Source organism: Amblyomma maculatum, chromosome 11, assembly GCF_055883805.1.
Source record: "Amblyomma maculatum isolate TAMU_Amacu chromosome 11, ASM5588380v1, whole genome shotgun sequence".
NCBI classification, from domain to species: Eukaryota; Metazoa; Arthropoda; class Arachnida; order Ixodida; family Ixodidae; genus Amblyomma; species Amblyomma maculatum.
The window spans coordinates 11,691,330-11,717,052 of NC_139354.1; the positions used below are offsets into that span (position 1 = coordinate 11,691,330).

At 49.7% G+C, this 25,723-nt stretch overlaps 1 protein-coding gene and 1 non-coding gene across 8 annotated transcripts in view; one reads left to right on the plus strand and one right to left on the minus strand.

Annotated features, from left to right (window-relative positions):
- Positions 1–25,723, minus strand: part of LOC146172867 (uncharacterized) — a 206,815-nt gene that overhangs the window by 35,890 nt on the left and 145,202 nt on the right. For all 7 annotated transcript variants that reach the window (XM_084583347.1, XM_084583348.1, XM_084583345.1 and 4 more), the window contains exon 27: positions 18,534–18,673. In XM_084583347.1, coding sequence (XP_084439473.1) covers positions 18,534–18,673 — 140 coding nt within the window. The remainder of the gene's footprint in view (positions 1–18,533; positions 18,674–25,723) is intronic.
- On the plus strand, positions 2,051–2,123 carry TRNAS-UGA (transfer RNA serine (anticodon UGA)). The gene has a single exon. It is a non-coding gene; the product is annotated as a tRNA-Ser (tRNA).

Sequence of the window (25,723 nt, forward strand, 5' to 3'; positions counted from 1 at the left end):
CGTGCACTGACATCGCACAGCACACGGGCGCCTGGCTTTACGTCTCCACCGAAGCGCGTAAAATAGGCTGTTACCAATATACAGCATTGCGGGCAAGGTTCAAAAGGCAAGTGCATTTACACATAGCCCGGCTGCTCTGTATCCGCAAAATATATGAAATTACGATGCAGTGCTTTAAGTCATTCCCTACTGCCTCTAATTATAATCTGAAAATTACTGTGCAACACAGTATATATATAGGGGACGCGGAAAAGCAAAGCCGGGCTGTTATCCACCTGTCATGATCTTCGTCACGGCTACGCCACATTTCGCGCTAAAGTTTCGAAATCGTTTTTTTTTCCTTTCTCTTTTCTTTTTCTTTTGAAATAAAGTTTTCTCTCTCTCTCGAAATCGTTTTGCAACCGACTCGACCCCGGAACTTTTAAACACCAGAAAACACGCTCGTTGGTCACAAGTAACGCATCACTAAAGGTGGCGTCTCGTGTCGAGAGACTGCATTCGAATCCAGAACACTCCATGCTGGAGCGACAGAACTTACCCCAATTCCCCGCCCAAGTGAAGAGAGAAGGAAGGGGGGGGGGGGGGGGGGGGGGCACTGTTCCTCACTTGCGTCATCCGTCGCCTAAAAGGGGAGACAATGGGCCGCAGAAAGGAAGGGAGCCATCTCAGAATGGCGATCGCTCTCAATGCCACCGGTACATGCGATCCACGTAAATAGCGTAAACATATGTGTTGCTAATTAGGGGTTGGTGTTCACTATAACTTATCTACCTCTTCGCGTTATTCCTTCTCGCCAGGTAGGAGGGTCAACCTGGAATTGCATGCCTGGTAATCTTTCCTGTTTTCCCTTTTTTTTATATCTCTCCTAGAGCAGCGGCTAGGAAAGATGATAAGGGACGGTAAATATCGGTAAGTTTACTGTCCCAAAGCCGCACAATTTCCAGAAAGTAGCGCGAATAAAACAATGACAAAAGAAGGGGACGACACACAGAATGACGCTTTCTCAAGAGTGAATTTTTATTAGAAAGGCTGGCAGAATATATACCGTGGAAAAGAAAGGGAAGGGGGTGGGGGAGAACATGAACAGCGAGATGAAGTGACAAAAGATGTGCGATAAAATCAAGTCCGAAAACACATAAGGCATGTGCAGTGTTATACTACACAACAACAAAAAAATAAAAATAAAATAAGATTGCGTACCTCGAATCTGTTCAGTAGCACTGCATCTGTTTTTTCGAACTTGCTTTTATCCATCTTCTGTCACTTCATCTAGTTTTTCACATTTTTTCAGTCTCCTTTTTTCCCCACAGTACATATATTGTGTTAACCTTTTCAATAAACAATTCAGTTATAAGAATGCACCCTTGTCTGTCCCCCTTTTCTTTTGTCATCGTTTTAGTGGCGCTTCATTCCCAAAATGCAGCATTCTTGCGTCGCACTATTGGACTATGAAAGGTACTGCACCGTAGCAGAGGGTTCGTAGGAAATTTCATCCACCTCACGTCCAGGCACAGCGCGAGGGCATCTATGCGTGTCGCCTCCAACAAAACGCGGACAGTATTTCAACCCGATACCTTACACAATCAGCAGCCAAACGCCAAAGCAAGGGCCGCGTGTGACGACACACACACACACACACACACACACACACACACACACACACACACACACACACACACACACACACACACACACACACACACACACACACACACACACACACACACACACACACACACACACACACACACACACACACACACACACACACACACACACACACACACACACACACACACCGTTATATATATATATATATATATATATATATATATATATATATAGAGAGAGAGAGAGAGAGAGAGAGAGAGAGAGAGAGGGTTCTAGCACAGCTTTCGCCCTCGCTCTTGATCACGTTCTACGTGACGCTGGCGGTAACAAAGGACGTGTTCCACGTCCGCCGCTATGGTTGAGGGTGGCGCTGGTGAACACTCTCAAGGTTCGTATACAGACAACATAAATACCCAAGCAAATAGCAGGGGGGACAGCGGCCGATGTAGCTCAGTTGGAAGAGCGCCGGACGTGATATTCGGAGGTCGTGGGTTCGGTTCCCACCACCGGCACGTTGTTTTTCTTCTACTTTGTGTTTAATTATCTTTCGCCTAAACAGATTACATTACTAATTTCTGTGATTATCGAAGTAAAGATTAAAAAAAATACATAAAGTACCATCCCCAACGCTTTCCTTGGCCTCGCCGACTGTTGGCTTCTTTCGTATTATAACGAGCACCCTCATTTCCCCTTAATATATTATATATATCCATGGGCCATCAGCTCAATCCATGCGAAGGTGAGTGTGTGTGTCCGTATGTGGGCGTCGATTTCGTGAGTGGTTTGTGCCGACGAGCTGAGGTCATTCACATCGCCGAAAAATTAACTTTTTATCCTGCCACGGTGGTTCTAACCTCCAGCCGTTCCAACCGACTTGATCCATATGCAGATAAGATGATGCACTTTTCCTTTTCTTGGTGGAAGATGGATAAGTATCCCAAAACCTCGGCTATTGCATTCAGACTGGTCCGAGCGCAATATGCTGGTAGTTTTACGCGCAGATGTAAATACCATGCGGCGATGGCGGTCTTAAGACAGAGGTTAAGGAGCTGGTCTATTCGTTCCAGCGCGGATTCGAACTGCACTCGAGGCCATAAGTTAATTATTTCCCCGCACCGCTACACCAGTGGCTTAGGAACAACGCCAAAGAACGGGATTTCCAGACAAGGATTCTAATGCTTACGACATGCCCGCGCGCATCTCGCAAGAGACGAGAGCGAGGACGCAGCACGCGCGCGCGTTTAAGAGGCCCGTTCTTCAAACCTCGGCCGACTGACGCTTCGCTCATTAACAGCGTGCAGCCAGCAGCTGTCCACAGATGTGGGGCACGGACAGCGGGCCGGGGGCGAACGCGGCGTAAGGCGCCTGAGGCGTCCGAGGCAGGCGCGGATCTGCAATCGGAAAGGGAGCGCCGTGGCCCCGATTTCCCGGAGGCCGCTTTATACGAGCGCGTTCCGCGGTCACCACTTTCGCTCGTGGCCGTCGAAGAAGCGAGGCGCATACACTCCGAAGAAAAGCCAATAAAGAGATGTGATAAACGACTCCGGCGAAAAGCAAGGCGCCCGTGTGCTGTGCAATGCCAGTGAGAACCCCAGGTGGTCGAAATTTCCGGAGTCTTCCACTACGGCGTCTCTCATAGCCTGAGTCGCTTTGGGACGTTAAACCTCACAAACCAAACCAACCATTTCACCGACCACACATCCACAGGTGTACAATTTAAAAAGGGTTCTCGATTGCGAACCAAATTTTTTGTTTGTTTCCTTCTGCATCGAATTTGAACAGCAGTTAAAGAAATAGACCATTCACAGAAAGCATGGCTGCGCAAAAGCAAAGAGTGCTCGTCCCCAGAGGCCAACAATGACAACCGGATGCATGATAACTAACATCTCATTAATTACGCTTTTTCTCCGGGGCTTTTTACCCGAACAGTATAGGCGCATACAAAGGACATTGTAAAACACCAGGCACAATTACGATACTGAAACGGGCCGTCATTGCATGGCGGACGGCTCTTGTGGAAAGGTGGTGACAATTTGAATTTCTGGCCGTAGCTGCTATCAATATAAGTCGTTCATTTTGGCACTGCTCGTTTCTTCGCTGCATACGCTGTCTCTTTTCCAACGGCCTGAAGCCAAACTCCACGCTGGCTTAACGTAAACGTCAAATGTTTACTACTCAGGTTCACCGACTCGAGCAACGGTTCGGCAGGAACACGGGCACGATGAAGTATGCACAGTCGAACGGAAGCACAAGCATGTATGCACGGGCTGACATTACTGCCAAATTAAGTTAAAATCGCTCGCGGCCATTATGTCGTAAGCGTAGCGCTGAGCGCAGGCCACGCGTGAAAACTTACTACGGTAAGTGCGAACGTTTGGTTGCAACTACTAGGCGGCGAAACAGACGTCAGCCAGGTGTTGCTGCACATACTTGTGAATGAGGAAACAGAAAATGGGAAACTGCAGACAAACCAGTCGTGCAAAGTCAACAACACAGTGGAGAACCCCCTACTGGCAAGAGGAAGGACGAGCCAATAAAATCCCTGGCACTCGCGACGCGCCGCAAATTTTTTATTTCGTTTATGCGTCCGCCGCCTAACTGCAGCTGAGTGAGCTCGTCCTTTGTTTTTGCTTTTTGTTTTTTAACTACGCGTGGTTCCACGAAAGACGAAAGCGACAACGCCATCGTGCACGCTCAGAGCGGCTGACAGCCGACGAAATTTCTCGTCGCTGATTCATGGGACTGCATACTGCCGCAGGCGAAGTGAAAAGGTTACAGCGCGAAGCGAACAGAGTGGCGCTCATTATAACGCGGCGAGACTACTCCGAAAACGCTCCCAGCAATGTACTACGCGGCGAGGTTTCTTAAGAAAATACCCACGTTCATTTCAGGGGCGCATTTCATGCCGAAGGGCGACGCCAAGCAGTACAACGCACTCCGTTTGAAGTTGTGTCACGAGCCCCCTCGTCTAAGCTGAGACTCTGAAGTAAACTCTGCCGATGAGCCAGCTTACGTTTCGTCTCCTGCAGCTCTCTTAGCGACCATCAGGCTAAGGTTAGAGTCAAAAGTTCGAGACGCGAAAGAACTATAGAGCCTAAGTTCGACAGGCTAAGTGATCCGAAAGTCCCAGAGGCTAAAAATCGAGTGCTTATTGTAAGACAGGACAATGTCGGACAAGCTAACGTCAACTTCGTGGGGGCAGAGCCCGCGAGAATAACGTTCGTCAGGCTAAACGTTCCAGCGAAAGCGAACCCACCCACGGAAAAAAAATTCCGACGGCGAGATATTTAAGACACTGGACGTGAGGAGCAACGGAGGAAAACTTTTTTCGCGCGCTCTACAAACAATGAGCTCATCATAAACGCTCACCTGTTTCGTATAGCGACCATGAGGTCGTAGAAGGTCGTGATGGGTCCACTGGGCGGATCCATGGCTGACGGAGTGCCCTACGTGTATATATCCGTGTCCAGTGGCGTCACGTACACCAGACCCAAGCAGGCAATGAGTTGCGCTTCGAAGATCCCTAGCTCAAACTAGAGCTCACAAGCGTAGCCAGTTTTGAAAAGAGAGAACGAGTCACTTTCGCAGAAGCATCGAGGAAACGGGTCCCACCTCTTCAGCAACGCTTCCTGGCCGCCACCGGACGGGCACGTCGCGAGCGAAGTACACACATTACGGAGTTCATCGCTCGCTTGCTCGCACGTAAGACTGCCTCCTCTCGGGTCACAGCATAAACCAGCGTATTTACACAAGCAGATATGCAAGCAAGCCCGCAGGCAGCCGCCGTCGCCTAGTCAAAGCCCCGAGAGCGCGTGCTTCGCAAAAGGGCAGCGCGCGGCGATCGCACAGGACACAGCTGGGGCGTCGGCGATAAAGCGTGAGCGAGCGGCACTATAGTACTCCGACAGGGCCGGCACACGCAGCAATCGTGGCGACACGGCGCCGTCTCGCCCACGCGACGATGTCAGGTCCCGGAAAGCGTGACAGCAAACTGACACGTGTCGTGTCCACCGCTAATCCGGCTGTGCTGCAACAGATCCGCCGCGATCAGCCTCGGTCACAACGTTGCACCAAACGAGCGTTTTGTCACTGTCGTATTTGTATACCACGCACCTCTTAGGAACGGTCGGCGTCAAGTATAGCGCAGCGTTACGACGCAAAGAATTGCGGACAAGTGGACGCCTTGTTCTCTCGGGTCAACGCGGGATTGCGGTGCGTGGTATCAAGCGCTCCCGGAGTGCGCCAGGGACAGTAGATGACTGCTACAAGGACACTGCCACAGCCGAAACAACGGTCCTCCAGGGTCCCTCGTTCTTGGCACACCTTTATCAGTAGTCGCTAACCAGTAGAGCTCTAGCCGACACCACTGCCGCAGATTCAACTTCGTTCAAAGTGTACAAAGAGGAACCATGCCGCACAGGCCTGATCACTACACACACAAGCACCCTTCAAAACGGGTCCACAGCTTCCGCAACACTGACGATTGCCTTCCGGTACCAAAGGGAAGCGCGCGGAGGTCGAACAGGCGCTTTTGCTTTCTTTTCGCCTTGTCCCAGTTTTCAGACAGGAAACAGATCGCGGCGCAAGTCGAACGGGGCCAAGTTTGGCGCCTTGGGGGAATGCGGCAACAAAAAGAGGAGTAGCACCCGGCCCGTAGCCCTAACGCCAAGCGCGGCCGCACGTCAAGTTCAAATATCTCATCTGCTATGAAATTATGACCGACAAAAGTTCATCGGGGCACGGTTGGTGTTCCTCGCAACCCCTCCTCTTCGGACAGTCACGCAGGGACCAGTTCGGTCGTTTAGGAAATTACGTCACTGCCAAAGGTAGTACCGGCCAGACCTGTAAAAACCAGGGTCTAAGCCAAGCAGCGCCGTTGTAAATGCACTGTAACTGTGCTCCAAGCGTAACGGTGGTTCTTGCGTGCAGTTGACCTCGGCTTGTGACACGCTAATCAAGCGCCCAGAAATCCCGAAATTCTTGCTTGCTTCATGTCTTGCCCAGAAAGTCTTGCTCACTTCCAGAAGGTGTGATGCGGGGAAACGAACACCTCCTCTCGAAGGACCGTATCTGCCGAAGCGACACACGACACGTCACGCCTCCTTTACAATCCATTCAGGAGGCTGAAGAAACCAGCTGGAATTCCGTGAACGCAGGCGGCATAGGTCCCCGCGCGCTTTTCGAATCGACGCCAGCTGAACAGATATCATTTCACGAGAACGCGCACAGCACCAGACGCGCACCTCTTTTCATCGCAAGGTCGTAGAAAATGTGCCGGCACTCAGGAGCACGGAGGAGGACCGATCTTTCCAAGGTGAGCCCGTTCTCATCGACCGAATCACGGACGAGTACTCGCAGTGACAGGGGCGGAACGCACACGGCCAAGTCTTTTCAGAGAGGACTCCTGAGAGCCTACGAAGTTGCAAGATCGCCAACGACAGGGTCCCACGAAACGAGGAATGATGATTCACGGCGCGTCACTCACTACCGGGGAAGGTACCAAAAACAGAACGACACGAAACGGTCCCAAGAAGCGAGGAATGATGGTTCGCGTCGTCAGGGTACGATTCACTACCAGGGAAGGTCCCAAGGACCGAACAAAGGGAGCTGGAACACAGAGGAAATGTGCAGCAAGAGCCGTCGACATAATCCACGGCCCCAAAACATGCTGGGATGTCAACCTGAGGGTAGCCGCAGTAAACACCACCAAGACACGTAGCAAGTGCGACCAGCAGTCAACCGCCGCTCAAGAAGCCAGCGGCACACTCACGACTTCTCGGGGGCCGCCGCGCGGGACGAGCGCAGGGGAAGCGGAGAGAGTTGAGCACGGAGGAGGAGAGAACGGGCCAAGGGAGGAGAAAGCGCGCTGGCGTGCCTCGCGGACAGCTTGAGTTTGTGTTGTGCCGGCGGGGGAGCTGCGGCGGCGAGGAGGGAATTTCCGAGTAATAAAGGCGGGAAGAAAAACAAGCAGCCAGCCGCCGCTACGACGACCTAGAAGAAAAATACGAGCGTGCAAGGCTGTCGGCCACCGCTGCCGCCTCACCAATGTGCAAAGTGCGTCGGATCGAGATGCAACAAAACGGATGACGCGGCAAGCGGAATGCGACGTGACTAAAGCACCGGCCGGATTTCCGACCTTGAACGTGGCCACAAGCAGGATAGTAAGTACATCTATTAGCTGTCCGAGGCAAACGACAAGCGCGGGAAGTTGCTTGAACACTGAAAGCAATTCAAGACTGGGAAATCAGATAATGGAAGAACTGCAGGTTCGGTTTGCCTGGCGTGAGACGCAAATCAGGACGGCACAACGGCTTTTGACACGCGGACTATAAATTCAGCTCATATTTGTCAACTGCCCACACAGTCGGGGGCAACGCAGAGTTCAATAGACGCCCAGGTAGCATTTAACGCCAAGACGTGTCTCCACGTTGAGCGCCAATTTTGTTTCCCACGTTGGGCGCCAATTTTGTTTCCCACGTTGGGTGCCAATAGGGGTCGGTGATCAAAGTTGGGTTCGAATATACGCCCCATTCGCGAGGCTCCGGTGGTCATACACGGCCGATTGAACAGCTAGGTGGCCGTGAAGTAGCGGCGTAAGGCGCCAAAGTCCAGACAGAAAATGAAGCTCAGGAAGACTACAGGGGCAAATAGTTATCGGCGGCTGCTTGCTTGCCAATATGGCAGGCAAACGAACGAGCAAAATCGAAAACTAAACCACACAGAGAGAGTTGGATTTAGGTTCTCGTCCATAAGGTTGCAGTCGAGAAATAAGTCTGCAGAATAAAAGTGCATTATTCCCCACGAAAGTTGCAGAGAGAGTTCAGCCCACAAGCAGTGAAGTCCAAGCGAATATAGATCGACATGCCGCGAACGATCGGCACTCCTGTTCCAGCTGCAGCCTGATGGAGAACTTTATTGGTAAGGATGATGTCCTTATAGTGAAGACAAACAGAAACTAGCAAAAATCATGACCTTATACAGTGTCGACCACACAGGTTAATCTGATGGCGCTCGGACCGTACGTTATCGTCACACTCATTTTGTTATAACAATGCCCGCTTCATTATGCGCGCCGACCGGAACGCAGACACAGCACCTTGAAACAATGTAGACAAAGGACACGCGCGTGGAGATGAAGCGGACCCGATCGCGACAACGGCGACATCGCCACGCCGAAAAAAAAGACGCATACAAAATGAGCGCTAAAAACTCCGCGCACACGCTAGACTACTATCGCGCGGGAAACTCGCCGCGATAAACAGCACGTACGAGGTACACGAGGCACCGCTCCTCCTTCCTCTCTACGCTTTGTCTCTCGATCGGCGCACAGCAAAATGCGCTTCCCTCTCTCACCAAGTACCAGCACCACGGCACCCGCTCGGAGAGAGCGCCAGAGCACAGCGGAAAGCGTAACCGACCAAACTCCGGATTGGTGAAAACTGGAGGCGGAAAACGCAGCAAGCGCCGCCAACGGCGGAGCGCAGCACCGGAGTGGCTCTCGCCCTCCCTCGAGAGCGGATCACTGGCGCGTTTATGCTCGCCGAAGAGAGTCTCTCCATTCCCCCGCCAATTGGGCGCAGGGTTAATAAGGCCAGTTTAGCAGCGAAGAGAGTGAAACCCAGAAAGACTCCGGGGCAAGGCACTTTCGGGTGCCAAATTCTCTTCCCATCTAACGAGAAAGCCGTTTAAGAAAGCAGGGCCAGAAGACGCCGACGAACAGTGCGCCTACAGAGACACTATTCCGGCAGTCAGGGGATGAATAAATTTGCTTCAGAAACAAGACGGGTGCAAGGCAGATTTTCGGAGTTTGGTGTGGTCTTCGTATTTTTCGGGGACTGATGTCACCGCGAGTGTGAAACGCCCACACCGGGGAGACTTCGCGGGCGATGTTCTCCCAACACAGAAACAAAGCAGCCCTAATGGGAACACACCTACAAATATAAGAATAGGAAAATTATTCCAGACCGCCAGCCTGTGACCTGCTCGGGACATAAGCACAGGATGAGACAGCCACTGCTCGACGACTGTCATATTCGAGCGCGTTTTGGCCAACGTACACAAAGAAACAAGCCAAGTAAGCATCTACGGGGATTTGGTCACCGATCAGGGTTCCCGCCCCCTTGGGAGCTTTGTAGTAGAAACTCACCGCAACTTTCGGCGAACAGCACATAAATTATTATGGTGCCCCTGATGCCTGTTTACCCAGCGATGCATAGACAAAAAAAAAAAAAAACATAAAGAGCAAACAATATCGCATTGTAAACCTATAAACATCGACTCACGAACGAGCAGATATTTCAGATAGTGTTGTTTCAAGCAGGCTTCAGTCACGTGTCGGGGATAACGGAACGTGTATAAGCTCCCACTCTGGGTACCTTAGGCATCCTAGTATCGGCCATGAAATTGATATTGACTAGAAATCCTGATATTGGTAGAACAGTGACTACAGAAAGACAAAATAAATAAATGCGTGCAATTAAGCTTGCTCTGAAGAAATTCATGTATAATAAGATCGCGTTAATACACCACTGGGTGACACAGGCTATAGGTTTGAGCATACCACTCAGAATTCGGCGCGGCATTCTCACCTTTGTTGCCTCATGATTAATTAAACTCTAGGACGCCTGGTAGTTAACAGGCAACCTACACAGACCGTGCACAGGTACCTCTCACAGCTCTTGAAAGATCACCCGGTACAAATTCACATATCTCCACCCAGCCGCGGCAGAGGAGCGGTTAGGGCACCCGACTCCGATGCCCAAGAATGCGGGATCGAACCTCGGCCGCGGCGGCAGCCTCTCGATGAAGGCGAAAAGCAAGGCGCCCGTGTGCTGTGCGATGTCAGTGCACGTCAGAGATCCCTGGTCGAAGTTTCCCGAGTCCGCCACTACGGCATCTCTCTGATAGCCTGAGTCGATTTGAAACGTCAAACCCCATAGACAAATCACATATCCCGGCACAAAGCATACGGCTAGAAAACCCCAGCTCATTTTTTTTTATTAGTGTCTACTTCGTGGCTCCGAGACTTCACAACATACGCAAGAGCGTAACCTCAAAGCTCCTGCCAAATGTGCCTGGCGTGAAGGTTTGTCAACATCAATTTTGTCTGTCCTTCCGCTTGCTTCACTATTGCATGCAGTACTTGTTCTCTCTCTAGCCTCTTCTATGTACGGCGAAGACATGTAAACTACAACAGAACAAAACGTTTGCCCGCCTCCTCTGCACTGCCGTCTTTCGCAAGGCACTAGAACACCAAAAAAAAAAAAAAAAAAAAAGCAACGAACGCAGCTTGGCTGACGAGGTACCTTCCGTGCCACAATAGAGGCGGCTGTCGCGGTCAACAGAAAATTATTTCCAGCTTTTCGCGCGTCTTTTCGTTCGCGGATTGTGGACACTGACGCTACGCTTGGGGCAATCTGTGTCACCAGAACGCGTTTCGTTCGTTCACGGGAGAACGCAAGAACACCCGTGCGACGTCAATTAACGAGGCGAAGTGTGGCGCGACCAGAAGGAAAAACAACAAATGAAAAAAAAAAAAAAAAGGCGCTTGCGTCACCTCCATCGACGAGGGGTAGTCCCGGCACATATATCTTCCGGGCCAACCACGCCTATACGCTAGCGCTTGAGATATAGGGCCGTGCTAACCGAAACGCTCTGCACGCTTACAAGGTTCCACGCTATTAGATGAAGGAGAACCACCCCGTTCAAGTGATGTGTATTTTGTGCGGGCGAAAAACCCGCTAGGCGTACACGAGACCAACTGTAACGAATCGAACCAACCGAATTAAGTGTTGAGGACAGGCATAAAAAAAAGAAAAAAAAACAAGGGGGGGGGGGGGGATCATACACGAAGAAATACGTAAAACTATCCCTTACCTTAAAATCCGAACTAAAATTACTGGTTAGTAATAAGCAAAAATAAAAGCTCCGTTTTTTGTTTCCCTGCCTCCAGCGAGGGGAAGGCGACTTCGAATGCTGTAGTAAAAATAGCCAAAAATAAGTTCTCTTCGGCTCTCCTAAATTTGTTTCGTTCCCAAGAAAAGGTGGTACAGTCCCTTCGCCTCCGCACGTCCACTGGATGTCAGAACTTTGGTCAACTATAATAGCCTTGGCTAGGCACAGATGGTGCATGGTAGAGGGCTTCACTTGTGACGTGTCACGTAGGTTAAAACAAACGTTTTCACCTGAGAAGGCGCTCTGAAAAAAAGTAGCCGTAAGAATAATCCTTTACAGTCATACTCCTTCCAGTGTAATTGTTGGAAGTGAGCAAGGAAGGCCTAAGGTTGCAAATGATGAAGGGGCCGTATAGGTCCACTGCGTTCGCTTATCGATCCCATGTTTAAGGTGCACAGTCGTCTCGGGCTGCAGCTCCGGAAGCAGGGCCCACTGCCCAACAGCGGAAGCTGACTGCCTTTACACCGGCCCCATTTTAGTGATCGAGGTTTCTCCTCCAGGGAAGAACAGAGAAGGCAGTAGCTAGCCACCATGCAGTAGCCGTACAAGGCGATAACTACGCGGGCTCCCCCACTTCCCTCCTCCACCTTTCTTTTTTCTTTTTTAATTTTTACGACAGAAGAACGCTGAAGCACCGCGAACACCTCGGCTCCACGCGTAAAACGTTTATGGGACGGTAGCACACCGGTGAAAAGCGGTTAGAGGTGTTTTACGCATCATGCCTTTGAACTGTTTTTATAGAGTCCACCCTGATCGGTGCTCTAAGAATAAAGCCCTTCTTTAATCACAGCGGACATCGTATCAAAGTGTGGACGGCAAGATGAATGATTAATGTTAGGAGAAAGAGGGGAGCACATTTGAGAAGCAGCTCCAATTAATTGCCGTTTGAAATTAAAAAACAAAAGGACGAAATGGATTTGCGTGGAGCATACAATGCAATAACGACAAAAGCTTACACCACTGCGCCGTTCCTAAGCGTAACAAAACTTCACACACACACACACACACACACACACACACACACACACACACACACACACACACACACACACACACACACACACACACACACACACACACACACACACACACACACACACACACACACACACACACACACACACACACACACACACACACACACACACACACACACACACACACACACACACACACACACACACACACACACACACACACACACACACACACACACACACACACACACACACACACACACACACACACACACACACACACACACACACACACACACACACACACACACACACACACACACACACACACACACACACACACACACACACACACACACACACACACACACACACACACACACACACACACACACACACACACACACACACACACACACACACACACACACACACACACACACACACACACACACACACACACACACACACACACACACACACACACACACACACACACACACACACACACACACACACACACACACACACACACACACACAGGATGGGGAAGCAAAGGAAACAGCAAGGCCCAGCACAGTCTGGTGGGGAGATAAAACGAGAAAATCTGATTGGAAGGGACATTCGCAACTGGCCCAGGACACAGCTATGAAAGAATAGCAACAAGAGAGGCCTTTGTCCTCCTACAAGTGACGTAAGCGGGGTGATGCTGCATGCTGTCGACGTGTTATAAGTCAGAACCTCCCCTCCCCCCCCTCCAGGGATATTAAGGCATTGTATCATAGTTATCGCAGAGGTCGTTTTTTTATTTTTTTTTTCTTTCGGCAGGTGCGGGGGAGCGGAAAACAAGGACGGTTGGTGGGAAAGATGGGAGGGACGACATGTCCCGTTACCCGAACTCCCGTCCCCGGTAACCCTGGCCACATTGCGGCGGAAAAAAACCGCCGACGCTGCTGGCAGCCTGAGAAAGAGCGGAGGGGGAGAACGGAAGTGACCGGGCGGTAGGCCTGCCCTTTTTTTTCCTCTCTATCCCGCTTCCGGTGTCGCTGTTACGAACAGCGCAGATCGGCCGGTAATTAAAAGGCGCCGACATTCGCCTTCAGGGCGATCGATGTGCCCCACTAACGGAGCCAGCTGCGTGCCAAAAGAAAAAAAAAAAAAAGAGCGACTTTTAGCTGCGGCCCCAACCAGGCGCCTAAACTGCTTCGACGGGTCACATGAGATGTTCTGTTTTATCATATGCCGCGCTCACGACTCCCCAGATGCAAATGCTAGCTGAAACAAGAGACGATATAAGAGCAGGCGGGCACGAGAGCCGGGTGTAGGAAGTAATAAAAGAACCCCACTGAGCGCGAAAGAAACTAAGAGCAGAAGGCCACAGCACATATATATGCATGCCTGCTCGGATCGATATTCTTGGTTATTCCGTTTTTCCAGAAAATTCTTTTTCACCGAGGCAAAGGGTTTTAAACAAAGCATATAAACATTTGGGGGAGGGGGGGGGGGGTTGAGAACAAATCGATCTGCCACCCACACACACGCATTCGTTATTCGGCCGAAGGCGAAGAAAAATAAAACGGGAATCGGCGAGGCAGTGTTTTTGTTCGCGTGTATAATGTAACAGGGAGATCGGAGAAATGTAAATCAGTGCGCACCGAAGACCCCAGCAGATAGTGTTTCAAACACTCGCTATCAAGAGTCGACGACGAATGAAAAACGAAGAACATGGGGAAGGGGTGTGGAGCAGTGAGGAAGGGGTAGGCGGCGGAAAGAGGAACAAAAAGGAGCGAATTACGTACTATGCGAGACTTCTAGACTCGGTTTCTGTGCGCTGAACAATACAAAAAGAGTGAAACTGCCTAATGCGTTCACTGGTTTTTTTTTTTTTTTTTTTTTTTCCCTTCAGCATGCCGGCTAAATTACTTTATCCGGATCAGTTTTTCAGCTTTTTTTGGCCCGATGAAGAAATAAAGCCGGATCACTTCAAGCCAAGTGCTCGGCGAAGACTCGATTACTTGGGAAGATTAGAACAACAAAATGCGGAAGGAGGCGTTGAAGAAATGCAAAAAAAAGTAATAAAAGAATAGTTTTAAAAGCAAAAGAGATCACTCACAATTATTTGCATCGGTGTTTTCTTTCACCTGTAATGTTTAGCGACACCGCTACAGGAAGATTGGCGTTCCAGCTCCTAGATGGAACTCAAAAACGTTTCCCTGTAAATTAAACTGCTATCGCCTGTGCTTTTCTTCCATTCTTTAAACTTGATAGTGCGGCACTGAATCACCGTGCAGCTTAATTGTGGCGCTACTCCAAACCAATTTTAAGTAATTAACCCATTATACACTTAACTAAACCATAAACAGCAAACTCGCTTTAATAAAAATATTTAGAAACCGGTCCCCTCATTGAAAACCATCGACACCCTTGTTTAAGCATCCCGGTACTATGCGACGGAGCCCGCTAAGCTGATATAGGGGACATGCCCCTACGTCACGGCGGCGGCCATTTTGTGGTGCATGTAGCATGGCGAAACGTTGCAAGCACATTTAATCGTCTTATCACCGCCTGCTTCAGCTTGCACTGCTGAGGCTGGGCCCAGCATTACAAAATGGCCTCCGTGACGTACCTTGAATGCCTCCTATACAGGGGCAGCCGTTTCGAGGACGGTGCACGTCACATTAAATCGAAGCCGAAACGAGATGCCGAGGACAACTCCGGGGTCGGTCCGCAGACAAAGTCGGGACGGCGCTATAGTGGTTTCGCCTGACGCTCCATCCCCCGACGACCATGCACACAGGGTTGAGGAAAATTACCCCGAGAAGACTTCCCGTGGTCCCCGAAAATTTGTCAGTCATGGCCAGTTACCATATTACCTAGAGAGTCAACTGTACAACTTTTTTCGTTCGATTCTAGTCTACCATAACCTCCAAACGCATCGACAGATTGGTCCCATGCATATCTGGAAGTGGATATTAGCTGTCTCCATGACGAGAACGAATAGGAAAGAGAAAATGAAATGCAGATAATTTCGGCTAAAAATCGTGCGAAAGCCGTGTTGCGTGGGTTTTCCTCTTTTCCAGGCTAGCTTTGCACAGAAGGCTGAAATGATACAGACATTCGTGACCAATTATAATTAAACCTACGCTTTTATTGGTTGGTAACGAGACTGTATAGCGTCATACTGGGGAATTTGCCGTTCCCTCTGCAATGCGTTGCTTTTTAAGCTGTTCCACAAGCAAGACAAGACTTTGCTCGGGGAGCCGCTCAAGTGCTTTCGTAATATTTAAGTATTTACGTTATCCTCGCCCTGCTCGTCATTTGCCCAGCCTTGCCACCTTACCGGGAATGACAGCGCTTTTCGACGCGAGGTCTTGTTAGGGACAACGCGTCCATGCAGACAATGCAAAGTAACCCATGCTAGCACGTACGGCGGACGATGTGAAGGATTAAATGCAATTTCGACGAACAGCCACGAAAAATAAAAAATAAAAAAGGCACGATCGTTGAACGCTAATTTAGAGCCAGCAATTGCAGTCACACTGATCACAGCTATGATGCTAAACGGTCTGAAACACACGAATGTCACCACTGCGAAAGGAACAGAGCTCGGTCCCGCTATTTTTTTTTTTTCTTTCTCTTTCTTCTATTCTGGGCTAGCGCTTGGAGGGGCGACGCAAGTCACGTCCGACGTGTGTGTGAACGAGCCGAGCACTGCGCCAAAACCGGTGGGACACCAAGTATGGTGAGTACTCCCCTCCGTGTAATTATGTACATTTTCTTTTCTTTTCTTTTCTCCTAAACCCGGACCTTGCACTTCCTCCATGCATGGACTCATATATATTCGTGAAGCGCAACTGCAAGGCGGGGGGAAAAGAAAGAAAAAGGAATAGAGCTGATACGGCTAGAAATTCCACGTGGAAGAGATCGGCGCAACGCACGAAAAGAGAGCGAAATGCTTGCTAGCCTTTTTTTCTCCCACGCGACACAACCTCATTTAAGTGCATGAGACGCCTAGAACAGATGTGTACGCACAGGAACATCGTGCCCCAAGTGCAATTTTATCGCCAGATTCATCGCGCTTCGGGCAAGGATGTGGCAGTTGGGTGTCCGCATAGTACACAGTGTTCCGTTTCCTACTAAGATAACATTGAATTGGGCTCCAATTTTCCTGTCCGTTTCATATCGTTTCGATTTTAACATACCCTACACGACATGAACGAAGTTTCGCATAAAAAAAAAAAAAAAAAGACTAACTCAAACGACTCGCACTCGTTGCACAGCCTTTCATGCTGATAAGGGATCTCAATTTTGACGCCAAGCGTTCCTTCTCCCCCTCACCGCGATAATCCAAGCGACGATGTGCGTGGCCGGCTTCCAGAAGCTTCGCAGCACTCTCGAAACCACACACTACCACCACCGGACCCGGCGCGAAAACGAGCGGATGGCGTGATTCTCTCCAGGACAGCGCCAAAGTATATACTAGCCAAGCTAAGGACGTCAAAAAATGAAGGTACGCCTCAGAAACGACGAACAAAAAGAAAAAACATGTCAGCGAATTGGACCCAGCGCTGCACGAAAACGAAGTTCGTTAAGGCAGCAAGGAGGGACCAAAGTTTCTCATCACCCCAATCCCCACAGGAAACTGAGACCGGGCGCTCTCCGATCGAAACAGTCGAGAAAAACAGAAAGGGAGAAGTGGAAACAAAAGGCCCGCGAAGACACAGAGGGCGTGGGGAAAGAAATCACGTCATTTGGAAGACCGTGCGAAACTTTCTACCTCGCAGTAAAGTGCACAACGTCTTGAAGGGACGAGGAAGAAATAAAAGGTGCAGGCCGATCGACCAGAGTGGGAGCCGCACGGGAGGGCAGAACAAAGCTATGGCTTTCCCGAAATAACAGCCCTTCGTACAGCTTTCGTCCGCACACGCAAGCCCTCCCTTCCAAACACCGGCTTCACTTTGCTCGGCGCCTTCAAGGCGCCCAGAACAGCGCGATGGGCAGCAGCTCCCAGCGGGGCAGATGGAGAGAGCTGACTTTTGGGGGGCAAGGCCGTCGTTTGTTTGGAAGAGTTCGGACAGCGCAAGCAAAGCAAACCCAGCCAGCGTTTTCGCTTCACAGACGGCCGGTATATATATACGCGAACGACCACGCCAGCTGGGAGTGACGGGCGTCGGCTATATGGGAACGCGCGACAAAGATGGGGAGAAGCACAGCAAAGAAACACGGAATGCAGATACGAAAAAGGGGTTATGGGCGCAAGTAATACAAGGATTGCAATTTTGATCAGATTCCCTTCAATATATATATATATATATTTTATCACTGTTACCGGCTCCACGCCTCCGTCGTCGATTGAATAGAGCCAACGAAGAAAATGGGGCTATCGGAGCTAGCGCCTCGTGCCAGCGAACCCCAAAGGCAAGAAAAAAAAAAAGCGAAAACTGCAAAATCGAATCGCTACACTGCGCCAGTCGTTAGCACCAACGCTTCAGTTCATCGCTCGCTCTGGATAATAAGGAAGACGCTCATTGCCTGAATCTACGGCTGGACACGTGGCACTGGATAAAATATAATCTCCACCTCCCTTCACCTTACTGTAAACGACAGCGTCGGAAGCCTGAACTAACGGTGCCCTTCGTACGGTTGCTCCTTGAGTAACTTAGCGAGGAGGGATGAAGGAGAATCAAGCTCGCCGTACCGTTTCACTGTTACGGCATCGCCATCTAAGTTTAACACGCGACGTATTACTGGCATTATTATGCGGTGGTAAGACCGCACAACTTTACACAGACATAATTCGGGTCTCCATAAGCGTATTTTGTTTACTCCGCATGAGAGTGAGTTGCGGACAGTTTTTAGGAATTTCCCTTTCCAAAGTTGTGGACACACACACACGCCCACAAAACGAGAAATCCCCGGGGAGCAGCCGTTGAATGCATGCCGCGTTAAAACCCCGGACCGGCGTATGGGAGGCACTATAAAGAGACTGACCTGGGCGAGTCCTTGGAGAGCCCCTGCGACACCAGCACGGCGTCGGTGAAGGAGGGGAAGGCCTCTTGGCCCTCCAAGCTCCCCTGGGCCGACTCCGTCTCGGGTCGCTCCAGCATGAAGGTGGTCTTCTTCAGGGGAACCTGCGCACACGGAGAGGAGAAAGAAAACCAACACGTGAGAAACCGTCCAGTTATAGACCCACGCCGGTCTGTGAAGTAAGCAAGATGCGGCCGCGCTGCTGCCGGCTGTCAAGGGTGTAACAGCGGGGCTACGGGCCACAAGAAACGGAAGTACGCAAAATAAACAAACAAAAGTTCTCAAAGCAGTCTTCCCCTTTCAAGGTGCACCTACAAAGTCGCCCCTTCGATAGCAAAGGCCGAACCATTCAAGAAAAGAACGAGTGGGTAGGTAACGCCATTTCAGAGCACACCATAATACGCGTGTGCTGGAACTACCTCGGGTTGGAGTATACCGGGATGGAGCGCGGAGCGAATTAAGATAATGACGGCAAAAAGGACATTGTCTTTGTTGGCCGCTTATATAAGGCGCCAATCCGTAAGCCCGCAAAATGCACACTAAATCTAGCCGCGTTTTGAAGCGGAGCTTCAAAAATGGTATGAAGACAGTTTTAAAAGACAAATTATTGAAGCATTCAATATGATTTCGGGGTAAGAAGGGGAAGGCGTGAGTGTTTCGTCGGTGGCGCTTAACAGCAAGGAGGTCATACTTCTCCGTTTGGACAATGTGACAAGAAGTTAGACGCAATTTGTCATTATTTTCGTTTTATTTTCATTTATTTTTTTTTTTTCATTTTAAATTTCTTCGCATTTTTTCTGAATCTTTTGTTTACTTCTTATTGTAACCCTCCGTTTTTTGTGATGCATTCTTCTTCTTCGTACCACAAAAACAGGCAGCTGGTAGCGAGCGCATCATCTGTGTTAGCGTCTTGGTTTAATTCCCTTGTGTGTGTATTGTGTTTGCGTATAACCATGCAGCGCCAGAGGCCGTCGGAGTCGTATAGCCAACTAGCCCGCTCGCAAGCACTACTAATGAAGAAAAAGCTCCGATTCTGCAGTGCATGCAAGAAGGCGGCTGTTCTTAATCAACAGCTGGTAAATACATTTAGGAAGCACATTAAAAAAAAAAAAAAATATGCCACGTCCTTTCGAGGCCGGTATCTTTTGAAAACGCCAACGTTACGCACTGGGATGCCCGACATGCCCTCAGTTTGTGTCCTGCAGGGGCTTTATGGAGCTTGGTGTTTTTTTTCCAAATCACAGAGTTCGGATCCGGTATACAGAGTAGACGGGTCGAGGTCCGGTGCGGACGTGTGGGGGCGACTGCCTGCTCTACCTAGCTGTGGCTCTAAAAGATTACTATGGAGATGGCAGCGACTGTGCTTTTCGTTCCACCAAGCTGCTAAGCGAAATACTGTGCACACCCTGCTAAAAAATGCATTGTGATGCAAAAATCTCACAGAGGATTTGTCACACAGATATCATACAGATGTCCTGTATTATAAAATATGAGACTGTGTATCGGCTGTACAATATTTGCATGACAATGTACCGAAAAGAGGTTATCACATCATATAGTATTGCACCGATCGGTGCCGATAATGAATATATAAATACAACTTCTTTCAGTACCGCGTCGTGGCACAATACCGCTCAAAGTGTAAAATGGCCGCCTCAGTCACTGCAACGCGCGCCATCAGCGGGCATCGCGTTTGCACCTGACTTCGTGCGAAAAAAAAAAAAAAAAGCGCTGTAAACCTTCGTGTTGCAGAGATTTAGAATATTTAGTTTTTCGACGATTGAAAAATTGATATGGGATCGTATACATGTCCTGTGCCCAGCTTCACGATCAATCTCACCATCGTACTAACAACCGGACAATGCTAACTAGAGTTTCAGTTAATCAGCTGCATTATCTGGATAGATTTTTTTCAGCAAACTGTGTCCGCCGAGGCTGACATTTTTGTACTGCACACTCCTTCGGGAATTTTCGAAAGTTCTCACACTTTGCTGCAAAGCACGGAAACAAACCCGACTCTAAGACAAAAAAAAAAAAAAAGTTTTGAATGAAGTTGAAACGAAATGCCACTGAAAGGCCAGGGCCCACAGCCAACTACGAAACCAACAGCATACACAATACGTACGCGGCAAGCGTTTCGCCGGCTCCCGAGAATGCCCACAGGAAAAGGCACCTCGCCGTCGACGGAGCTAGGATCAATTTCCATTCCAAGCAAAGTGCAGCACCAACTGCTGTGCGTTTGTAAAACCTTACACAACCTCCTATGCGCCCGTCTCCTCAAACCTCCTTTCTTGTCATTCCTTATTTCCAAGCACTCCCTTTTCTTCCCCTTTCGCTATCCTTATCTTTCTTCCTCTAGTGCAGGAACATTCCCCACTTTCCTTCGCTAATCTTCTTTCCCTTATAGACATGTATATATACTTTTTTTTTTTTTTTTTTTTTTTTTTTTTTTTTTTTTTTTTTTTTACAGTGCACGCATCTCCCGCGACCGCGAAAGCAAGCACTCAGCCAAGGGCAGCGATAACGCGCGACTACATTGATTGCGGAAGGGCTTCTGAAAGCCATCGCTCGAAATCCCATCGCCTCTCGACGTCCCAGTGTCGCACAGTGATCGATCCCCACCCAGCTGTCTTCCGCGTTGACAAGGCGTATTCGCCTCAGAAGTAGAGTGTATACATAACTCGCAGGCGCGCACACGTAGAGCTGCGCAGGCCATTCTATCATCCGCGGCGCCACGCGATTCATCAATATCCCGTGACAGCTGTAGGAACGCGCCCCACAAAGTTTTCCAGCTCGACGATACCCCTAACGAAAGGCAAGCAGAAAAACTCTCACCAAGGACCACGCCTACCAGAGCGCGCGAACTCGAAAACTATGCCTACAGGGGTACGACACACTTTAAAACAAAGATCGAACACACAGGGTGTTCCAGAGATCGCATACAAAAACCTGAAAATAAAGCAAACATTGTGTTAACCTTAAAAATATCCGCAGCATACATCTTCCATATAAAATATAAGGTTGTATTCTTCGCTACAAAGGAAGATAGTGCGCTTCAATTGCGGCGCAGTGGAGAGGTGAGGGTGTAAGTATAGGTTTTTTAGGCAACAGAGCTGCTATTCGAGATCCAGTTCTGCAGCTATAGTTGTACTGATTGCTGTATAGTATGCGACTTGTGTGAATTATATAATTTCCTGATAGCAAAGCCAGTCATTAATTATTAGCAGCTGTGGTTAGCCCTTGTAATTCAAACATCATAAGCGCTAACCAGCTGTGAGCGAACGACCCTCTTCTCGGGACATACGCGCACTGGTCCTGTCAACGCGTCCCGACAGGCGAGCCGAAAACCACATTTCAACGGTGCAGAAGAACAATACTGGACTACCGCACCGAACTTCTCTATAATTCCCCGGTAGGCGACCTACAGCCATTATGCTAAAACCTCCGGATAGCGATTCACGCAGACAAAAAAAAAAACAACAACAAACAAACAAACAAACAAACAAACAAACAAACAAACAAACAAACAAACAAACAAACAAACAAAAACCAAAATGCAAGACGCAGTTCTGCCAACGACGATCTTTTCAGACCAACCACAGTACCACGACAGCCAAGGAGTATTTCTGCGAAGTTTATAGATCCGCGCACCTTCACAAGTACAAGGTCTTCTTATTTTTTTTTTTAAGGCACATACCAACGTTTACAGAAACAGTGAAGCGTTAATCGTAAACACCCGAAATTCGACCAATCAAAACCGCCGTTTTTTTATACATGGGCCCTATGGAAAGTTTCGCAACTGGTAGTATTGAGTAGCTCTGCGTAAAGGAACATGCTGCTGATTTGCGGGAGCCAACGTTCGTGGGAGCAAAGGAAACTTAAAGCTGAACAAGCAAACTGGCTCCAGGTACTCGGAACTACATGGCGTAGTAACACAGTTAGGAATGCCCCGCCCCCGTAGCTTTGGCTCCATTGCCACAGAAAGTTGTCCCCGAGTATAGTAGCTGCCTGATTAATCCGGGAAATCCCATTTCAAGCCTATTCTAGTTCGCCCTTTGTCGCTGGCTCAATCGTAGTCGCCTCACGCGCCCATTATATCGGCTGAAATCGCGACACGTGATTAAATGTGGAAGAAAACAAACGAAAGAGGAAGAAAGTCGTTTCGTTGCATTGTACCGACCTCGCACTGAATTTTGTCAGCGACAGCTTAACAATGCTGGCGCAGTGGGTCGCGCACTGGAGCACGCTCTTCAGAGAGGAGCCATTAGAGAAGTCCGACACCGGCTGCGACTCAGCGAGATATCTCGCTGTACGCAGGAAAGGAGCCATGCACATTAGCGGCGTTCTTCGTTGTCGTAATGAGCTCGAGCGACGTGTGCTCTATTCCATTCTCACGACGTAATGGACTTCACCCGTCCAAGGGGTGCACAGCGGTCACGGCGGTATAAGGGCGCTGTCACACGAAACAAGGCAATGAAGGCGGCAGTCGAGACTCCGGGTCAACGGAAAGTGAGCAACCGACATCCGAAGTGCCGCAGACGCATTAAGCGATCGAAAGAGAATAACAGTCCAAGCGGCAAACCATACTGGCGGAAAAAGAAAAGCAATAAGAGGGGTGGGGTGGGAAGGGGTGAAGAGGGAGGGTGTCGTTTCGGACAGCGATGGGACGGCAATGGATCCCGGACTGCATCGTAAAGCACTGCGGACGGCAATGCACCTGGGCAGAAATGCAATACGTCATCTTGAAACGGAAGTGTACAATCGTTAAGAAAGAAAACAAAATTAATTTAGCGGGGAATTTACTCAACGGTGCCCTCGCGGCGTAGAGAGGTTAACTCCAAACGCGAGCAGCCCAGAAACTGTAGCGCCGCAGTTTACCCGCGTCGCGGGGTTTTCCTACATAAGATGTGAACAGTTCCAGGATCATGCCTGGAACTCCAAAGCACTTAAGAGGCGAAGGGGAGGGGTATATCCCCCCCCCCCCCCCCCCGCACACGCACACTTGTAAAAGAGATTTGGAGGCTACAGGCAGTCCCGGGGCATTTCTACATGCAAGAAGAGGCGTTTCTGGAATTCGACTGCACCAGCAAAATGGTGCACAAAATGGCGCAATAATGAAAGACAAGTTTACCCTTGAAATATCATGCGGAGGTAGGATGAAAAGACGAATGCTGAACAAACACCGCGCTATGCCGGAAAAAAAAAAAAAGGAAAACAGGCATGCACGCATTTTTAAGAGTAAGCCTGAAAACAGACGTTCTGCTCTAAGGATGTAGTGGTCGAGTGGTATATAGCGGTACACACGAGGCGTTGCGAAAGACTGCGGGCGCGCAACGCGGCGCGCACTGAAACGAAGGTGAAAGCGGAGCTATCCTTGAGCAAACAGGGTGGTGCGCCGTTATGCGCGCAGTTTCGCAATTTTGTTACGCTATACATGCTACACAGACTAGAGCGCGAAGGGACACGTGCGTGCGTTGCAACGCGACGAAGCATGAATTCACGAGACCATGCAGTAGCAAAGAAGTCGGCGCACATCCCGAGCAGCGGGGTGAGGATGGAGGGCAAGCATTCGCAGAGGAGGGAGGGGAAATATACATTCCGGACGAGCTGACAGAGCATGACCGCGATGAAGATACGGGACACGCCCGGATATAAAACAACGGAACGTCTCTGTTCAAGGCTTTGCAGGCAATGGTGTGTCGCGAGAATACACCGCAGTTTCACTACCGCGCGGGAGAGAAGGAAACTGGGGCAGCGTAATGATCTTACCTGGCCATGCCAGGTGCGAATAATTTCTTGCCTTCCTGACGCTGTAAGAAAAGACATAAAGAAGGTCTTGGATGCGTAGCGGCAAGAGTGCAGGGGATGTGGACTGAAAAGGGGGCTGAGGTGGAGCTGGTTCTGGTTTTTCAGAAAATTGCGCCTGTCGCCTGAAAGCAGGTCGCGAGGCAGCCAACCGCAGGCCTTGGGCAACTTCCGTTCTGGCTTTTCTGTGAGGGAAGTTTGTTTCCCTAGTCCGGTTTGAGCGACGAACCTGCAGACGCTCGCTTCATATATGGTCCGTGCATATAATTATATACATGAGGGCTTGGTACGGCAATAAAAGAAAACAAACAAGATATTGTTAATTTTCAAAAGGAACCGGAGGTCACTTGCAGGTCTGTATCACAGTGTAGTTTGGCGCATCACTGCGCCGTGTCCCTCAAAAACGAGATGCGTTATAACTGTTAGAAACTGGATGCTATACTCCCCTTGACTGGATCGGCGAGCCGGCGGTAACAGAGCAACATTAAAACACGCCGCTCTGTCGCCGAGTCCCGTCGCTTCGTGCAGGTTGCACCAGTGGCAACGACAGGCGATAACATCGTCGTCGCGCGACGTATCGCCAAGGTATGTCACCTCATGCTGTTAGCGCTTTATCAGAGAAAGCATGGCAGAACGTTTGCCGAGCGTGTAGTATTGAAAGTAGAAGTTCGCAATACTCACGCTTGTGCTTCAAGATAAGATAGAGAACTAAAGAAAAAAAAAATGTAGCTGGTGGTTTAACTGTGGTTAACCCTGGAGGGAAGCGAAAGCTTCATGTACATACAAGGCTACGCACATTGCCAAGCTTGGATTAAACACATTGTGCATTTCTCCAAACGTAAAGGTCGTTCTTCGGCCCGTCGCCTTTTCAGGACAACATTCCGACGTGCCTTCTTCGCGTTCCGACGAGCTACTGTAACAGGGTGTTCTTGTAACTTGGTTGGTTTGTGGAGTTTAACGTCCCAAGGCGACCCAGGCTATGAGAGACGCCGTAGTGGAGGACTCCGGAAATTTCGACTACCTGGGGTTCTTTAACGTGCACTGACATCGTACAGCACACGGGTGCCTTGCTTTTCGCCCCCATCGAAAAGCAACAGCCGATAACGGGATTCCATCCCGCATTCTTGGGAACAGTAGTCGAGCGCCGTAACCACTGCGCCACCTTGGCGGGGCGTGTTCTTATAACTTAAGCAGGAGCCCGGGGGTTATACACGTATCGCCCCTCTAGCGCCTTTTACTTCCACGTCACTCTGACGTCGTCTCACGTGACCTTGACAGTGGTCACGGGTCACTTGGTGGTCTATGTGGTGACTATGCCCCAAAGTACCATGGCGACCACCAGGCTTAAC